Source organism: Aedes aegypti, chromosome 3 (genome assembly GCF_002204515.2).
Source record: "Aedes aegypti strain LVP_AGWG chromosome 3, AaegL5.0 Primary Assembly, whole genome shotgun sequence".
Classification (NCBI taxonomy): Eukaryota; Metazoa; Arthropoda; class Insecta; order Diptera; family Culicidae; genus Aedes; species Aedes aegypti.
In genome coordinates this window covers 404,898,498-404,905,999 of record NC_035109.1, presented here as the reverse complement: position 1 = coordinate 404,905,999, position 7,502 = coordinate 404,898,498, and the positions used below count along the sequence as shown (strand labels likewise).

General features: G+C 39.8%; 1 protein-coding gene across 4 annotated transcripts in view; it reads right to left on the bottom strand.

Annotated features, from left to right (window-relative positions):
- Positions 1 to 559: 559 nt before the first annotated feature.
- LOC5566696 (calcium/calmodulin-dependent protein kinase type IV) overlaps positions 560 to 7,502 on the bottom strand; it is a 114,949-nt gene continuing 108,006 nt past the window's right edge. For 2 of the 4 annotated variants that reach the window (XM_021855730.1, XM_021855729.1), the window contains exons 9-10: positions 2,180 to 2,613; positions 560 to 2,116 (exon numbers count right to left, since the gene is read on the bottom strand). In XM_021855730.1, coding sequence (XP_021711422.1) covers positions 1,094 to 2,116; positions 2,180 to 2,613 — 1,457 coding nt within the window. In that variant the 3' untranslated portion in view covers positions 560 to 1,093. The remainder of the gene's footprint in view (positions 2,117 to 2,179; positions 2,614 to 7,502) is intronic. The other 2 variants (XM_021855731.1, XM_021855732.1) reach the window with 2 other exon arrangements.

Here is a 7,502-nt window from a genome sequence, read left to right as displayed (position 1 = left end):
AAACTCTAGTGGAATTAAATGGTATAGCACTAAATTCGGTTTTTTCATCTACTTATAGGTATTCTACTAAACAGCTCGAAGATTTATTATCAACTTTTGAAAAGGTCATTACTATAGTTAATAGTTAATAGTTTACTAACCGAAGTTCCAATTTAAAAAGTACGATCCTTGATTTTATATTACAATTTTATGTATTCTATGTTGTTTATTGAATTTAATAGGTTGGATGCGACACTAACTGATCCATAACTGTGGAGTGGGGGTATATTCGATAAACCATTGAAATTCGATAAAATACCTTCGTGTCCAGAAGGGAAGGGTAACTCAAGGATCTTAAGTCCAACTAATTGCATTCACATCAAAATCTAGTTCAACTGAATTGATCTACTGGTCTCCAAATCGTGGCCATCTGAAAATTCAAGGTTTGTCCTGGGATGTTAGTGGTTAACACTTCCGGTTTCTCCTCTAATATTCGATGTCCAGTGCTGAGTGTTCAAACTAGAATTACCACAAATTAATAGAACGTTCTTTCAAAATGAGTTTTCTCAACAAGCAGTACTTAATTTTACCATTTAATATCATTTATGCAGATACTCTGAGTATATACAATTTAACTACATGCTTCTTAACTGTGTTTGCAAGTATCCTTTTGTGTCTCACTTAGATGATTTAACATGATTATGTATTATCCTAACACTGTTTTTTTTTATTGAATTGCTTCCCTTGTCACAAGGGACGTCGTTGACTATTTTCCATCTCGGTAACATTTTTTGTTTCAATAAAATTGATAACAGTTTCGTGGATCGAATCTCATCGATTTAATAAATAGGCCTTAATTGTAAACATGGGGCGATAAGTACATTTAGGGGGTTCCAACAGACAAATGATAGGGTGAATGAGGGCTAATGGTGATGAGATGACGAGAAGAGTACATTGAATGACTAGAGCAAAGGTAATGAAGGATACGTCTTTCACATAACACACTTTTTTTTTACTTTCGATAGACGTTCAAACGCACATAGATTTGTCAGAAGAGTGTGGAATTTAAGCGTATGTTAAGAAAACGACATATCCGGTAACAGTGTGCGGGTTCTCATTTGTGAATACTAGCCTCGATCTGGGCCTGGAGCTGTTTGACGGCCGATCCTGCAGTGGAGGTCGAGGTGCGTCTCAGGAAGGAATTGATCGTTTTCATGGACCGGTTCTCAACCGCATTGACGGCGTCCCAGTCGACGGAAATGCTACGCGTTTTCATCGTATTTTTCAGGTTGTTGGCCGTTTCGGTATGTGACGTGGTTTGCTGCTGGAAATGGTTCACGAGGCTGGTTTTGTGGATCTTCTTGACAATGCAATCATCCTTGGGAAGGTTGGTGGACGCGGTGGTGGCAATCAGTCGATTCTGCTCGAGGTACCTCTTGGCCACGTTGTTGATCGCAACTGGAACGTCTCGGCTGCTCATCTGGTTGACGCGGAACTTGGTCCGCTTGACTGTGGCCTTATCATCCTGCTGGGTAATGCTGCTTTGAGTCTTGAGCTTGTCCTTGTCGGTGTCTTCTTCGGTGATCTTCTTCTGTTTGACGATCGTCTTCCGAAGGGTGACGGTTTTCGTGCCATCGGCAGCCGTTTTAGTGCTTTTGGTAGTTTTCGTTACGATCACCTTGGTACCCTCGGAGACTTCGGTTGTCGTGGTGGTGCTACTGCTGGAAGTCACTTCCTCGGATGCCTTGGACGATGATTCTTGAAGGTGAGGAGGTTTCAGAATTGCATTGCGATCACAGAACTTGGTGTAGTTTTCTTTGAATACTGAATCGTCGTTGCACAGACTGATCGACTTGGGCAGGAACTTGAACGTCTGCAGTTTGAAGGTTTCGTTCGAGAGGAACTCCGGTTGCTGCGCTAGTTCGTTTAGCTTGTTCTGCGCCTTGGACGTTTTGGTTTTAACCTTGGTCTTGAGACTCTCCAGGTCCGAGTCCAGTTCGGCCGTTCTGAGAGTTAGGGGGCTTAGTGGGGTCACAGGGGTGCTCGATCCATTACTTTGTGGAGTTGTGGAGGGGTTGTTCTGTGTCTGTGGTTCTTGTGTAGATGATTGTTGGAGGGTGGAGTCTGGTACGGGTTCCTTATATTGGATGGTGGTAGACAGTTTTAGTAAATCAGACAGCATTCGTAACTCATCACATACCTTGACTTGGGAAGGTTGAACGACCACTTCCGGTTGAGTCTGCTGCTGTTGCGAATTGTGATGATCTGAGAAATATGAACGAGAATGGTGATCAGATGGTGACGACACTCCATGCAGAGGTGGTTGAATAGTAGATGGCGCTCGCTCAAAACTACTACAACTACTAAGGCTACTGCTACTAGTATTGCAATTACGACTAATGTTGGTGTTGGCAATTTCGCTATCGCAGATTAGGCTGGCACTCGGTTCTGTGATGTTAGAGACTACTTCTAATGGCACTAAGGCAGGGCGAGATGATTGGTGCGGGGAATTGATGGTACTCTCACTGTTCGGTTGGTGCAGGTTAGTTGCGCTCACTTCCGATGAGAGTGGTGACGAAGACGAACAACAGGAAGTTGACGATGATGGGGAAAGTAGCAACGGGTCTTCGTCGCCTGTGAAATAGAATGAGAAACAATAATTTCGTTTGGGCGATGTCTGCGCTCTTTCGTGAGGGTTCAATCCTTAGAACCTCTACTAAGGATCAGGCGAAGGCTTCCTCTTTTGGTAGACTTTTGTTGTTTATAGAGGATTAAGGAATGTCGAAATAGAGGAATAGGCCGTATATGCAATAGAAATAAAATAAGAAAGCGTGTTAATTGTAGTTTCAACATTTAAAACAAATTTCAGCTTTTATTACTTAGTATGTATCAGTTGCACGTGCTTACAACACTAATATCACTTATATAATTGCTTAACAATGGCGTGGTCATATTTACACTTCAATTGGGGGCCCTATCAGCTATAGCTATATTCACAGCGGTTGTACCTAAATTAGTAGTAATACTCTAGTTCTGGCTTGGTACGTCGAATCAACACACTCTCGTTCAACTCTGGGTTGGAAGACTAATGTCGTTGTTGGTTCGAAGTGCCGGAAGTCTTCGGAGCTAGGCTGTTTGTGGTTCAGTCGCGGTTCGGTGGAAGGGATTTCGTAGTAGTTTGATGGTCATGGGCAGTCGGTTCGGTTTCGGGCAAGATGTGAAATACAAATATATACAAGGCATTTGATAAGTATCAACATTTGAATTGTAGGTCAAGTTTTTTATCGTTATTCACAAATGGTCGCGGAAAATAGGTAGGGGTTAGTGAATGTTAGGACGTGCATGTCAATTACTACAAAAGTACTGAATAACACGGCAATTCCCACAAAAGCTGTCAAAGTTTTTATTTTCAACTATTTTCTTTGTGGAAAACTTGTAATGTGAATGCAGTGACAAACAGCTATAACACTACTGAAGTTTTTATTTTTATCTGTGCTACGGCCCTGATAATCGTAGACGTTAAACGCGCAGCTATCCACCACGATCAAGTTGAAAGACGAGCACGGAGAAAACGGAAAACCCATATTTGAGTATTTTTTAACTTACTTTTGAGTTATTTTTCTCTCCCTATTTCATTCGCTCCTTCTATTGTTGTCAGAGAGCGAAGAGCAAAACAACCCAAAAACTGAACCTTAGTGCGTTACCTCAAATTTGAGTAAGTGGCATAGTACTGGAAGTTGAGTTATTTGATCTGCCGGATGAGTGAAAAGAACTTAGCCAGTAGGTATTTTTTCGCATGGCTGCAAATGAAAACAACTTCTACCCCATCAACTCAAAATTAGGTTAACGCACGAACCCCCGGAATTGAGTGGAAGCAACTCACTTTTGAGTACTTCGTTTTCTCCGTGAGGATTCAAATCTCGCTTTTCGAGAGGATCATTTCGTAAAGAAAATTCTCTGGACCTCCTCAGGCATATCATAGGTACTTTTTATACGACATACAAATGCTTAAATGGTCAATTGGAAATCAAAGCTTTCAGTTAATAACTGTGGAAGCCCTCATAAGAACACTGCTTAGAGGCAGGATCTGTTCCAGTTCGGACAAAACGCCAAAAAAGAAAACGAGAAGTGCTTCAAATCTCACAACCAGAGGCGCGTGCATCGTTTTTCACGTTTCATATTATACTAGTGCCTCCTGCTGGTCTTATTGCTAAAAAAAACATATTATTCCTGAATCATGACCCCCATAGAATGACAGTAAACACTATTGGTGATAGTTTTTATATTAGACAATCGTCGAACCCTTATGGTTAAGCATCAGAAGTGTGTGTATTACTTGGCATAGCTCCATGGGTGTAGCCAGATGGAGACAGAAGGGCCTTCCCCCCTGGCCGACGGAAAAGAATCAAAATCAATTGGTTTGCTACAGTGGTGTATTCAAATTTGTAAAAGCATTCGTGTTTCTTTCGATTACGCCATCTTTTTGAATAATTCTTAGAGTTTATCCAAAAATCAAACTTCTGCCGAAGATCTTACCTGAAATAATTCAGAGTTTTTATCTACAATCCACAATGGATCTTGAGTGAAATCTGCCACAAATTCATTAAGAAACTCAATGCCCAGTATCTGTTAAATTGGGGGGAGATCCCCTAGTACCGGATCGGAGAATCCGATGAGGCATAACTTCACATATTTGTCTGGAATTGCTTCTGAGATTGCTAGCTATTTTCCACTTTATATTTTCTTTAAATTCTTCAATTACCGTTCCAATAATTTATTCCACAAATCTTTTCTGATATTTGCTCGAATTTTTCCATTGATTCCTCGGTGATATCTCAAGATATATTCTCCCTCTCAATTTTTTTTTCAGTAATTTATCCATAAATAGCTTTATAATCTCCACAAACATTTCACAAATCATTTCTCTTTTAGACGCCATCTAAAAATCATTTTTAGATTGTTGACATTGTTTTTCATTATACAAGGGTGCGTCCATAAATGACATAGCAGTTTAGGGGGCAGGGGGGGGTCTATTATTTTGTGACTAATCATGTATTAGGTATGGGAAAATAGGCTATGATTGGGGCCCAGATAGCCGTAGCGGTAAACGCGCAACTATTCAGCATGACCATGCTGAGGGTCGTGGGTTCGAATCCCGCTGGTCGAGGATCTTTTCGTAAAGGAAATTTTCTCGATTCCCAGGGCATAGGGTATCTTCGTACCTGCCACACGATTATACACATGCAAAAATGGTCAATCGGCAAAGAAAGCTCTCAGTTAATAACTGTGGAAGTGCTCATAAAAGAACACTAATCTGAGAAGCAGGCTTTGTCCCAGTTGGGACGTAACGCCAGAAAGAAGAAGAAGAAGAAGGGGAGGGGGTGTCAAAAATAGGCCAAAAATGCTACGTCATTTATTGACGCTACCCAAGAAATTGTATCCTAAAATTGTTAAATAATTGTAGCAAAGTACATACTGGGATATTTGTAAGAACTCCTCCGAATAAATATTACTCTTCTTATTATTTGTATGGGAATTAATACACTTAATTTGGTCAGGGTACTCCTAATCTGGCCACTCTCATAAGAAATCATTGTGATTTATAAATTTAGGAACCGAAAAATATCTGGACGTTGGCCAACGATAAACGAGATTTTCAAAGCAAAAAATGTTGCAACTCAGTTCTTATGTTTTTCATACATACTATGGATTGAAAGCTTGTTTTTACCCTGTTTGCAGTATAAAAAGGGCATCCGATATAATTTTTAAGGACATTTTCTCATAGGTTGGCCAAAACAGGTGCTTCTACCCTAGTTAATTATATTTTTGTTAAAGAATCAATTCAAGAATATTTTCCTGTTTTTCTCATAAAATTCGCCCAGTTCTTTCTTCAGGTCTTGCTGGGTAGGGCTTCGCGAAGCCCAAGCAGGACAATTCGGTTTTGCGTCGTTCGATAGATGTTGCTCACAATTTCGCGCGTGTTTTCGTCGCCGGAGATTTTTTTTCCTGTTTCGGAGCATTTTGCTGGGTAGTGCTTCGTGAAACCCAAGCAGGACGGTTCGATTTTGCGTCGTCAGATAGGTTTTGCTCATGGTTACGCGTCGTCAGATAGGTTTTGCTCACGGTTTCGTCGCCGATGATTTTTTTTTCCGTGTTGGAGCGTCTTGCTGGGTTGGTATTTGGGAAGGCCCAGGCAAGACGGTTTGTTTTCGGGACGCCAAGAAGTTTTGTGTTCAGTCGAGGATGGATTACCAACTGGTGAGTTTGTTTCATGCTTGTGATAACATATTTTTTCTTGAAAGCGTAACTTTTAAGTAATACCAAAACAAACTTTGTATGGTTCGTTATTATAAGTGTCGGCATTATGCTATTTTCTTATACAATTTCAATATACATATATTTTTCTCTTTTTGACATTATTAAAAATTATCTTTTGAATTGTTCGACATTCTGAATGTTGACGTATTTTTTAAAAACTTCTACCATATCGAGACAAAATGCACAGTAATACTCATATATAATTTTCAAACAAACTCTGTATAGTTCGTCACTACAAGTGTCGGCATTATTCCTGTTTCATATAATTTAAAATGTATACATGTTATTTTCAGTTTTCGTCATTAATAAAAACATCTTTAGAATTTTTCGACATTATAGATGTTGACGTATTTTTTAAAGCTTCTACCAAAAACTTCTCGAGACAAAAATACAAAGCTAGCTTTAAATATAAGTCGTATATTTCCCCCTTGTCCATGGATCGCATCATCGACCAGAGGTCCCAGATCTTTTCCTCCCTCACTAATAAACACCCTTCCCGTGGTGATTGTGGAGATGCAGAGGTATTCTCGGTCTCTAGAAGCAACAATCATTACACCCTAACATTTCTTCCCCATCCCAACTGACTGTAAGGACTTGGCCGGCGCCGTTATTGATCAATAATATCTGATCTGCTAAAATGCACTTCGAGAGTAAGCGGAAACTCCCATCCCTTATTCATTTGGATCGTAGTGCAATTCTTACCAGTTCCGATCAATCACGGAGTAGCAACCATTGACATGTACAGTCAGTCTATGCTATGCTATGCTATGCTAAAATTCGTCCAGTTCTTTCTTCATATATCTTTATTAATTCCCCAATATATTAATTGAAAAATCAATCCTAATGAACCCTCTTGGGATTTTGCTTTCAATTACTACATAAGTCCTTCAAAAAGCGAATTTTCTGGAGAACCTTGATGAAAAGCAACTTGTGACTAATCAAAACTCTGAGAACTAATCTAAAAACTTTTTTGGAAATTCTTTCAAAACTTCAACTTCCTTTCTGGAATGAAAACAGAATTTACACCAAATCAGGAATTTAACGGAGAACATTTCCAAGTATTTTAGGCAGTGTTGCATTTGAACGCGTTCAGTTCGCGTTCCAGTTCAAATTTTTGAACGAAAGATCAAGTAGGCTTGAACATTGAGCAGTTCAAAAATTTGAACGCAGGAGAGCAGAAAAATGAACGCGAAAGGAAAATTGTT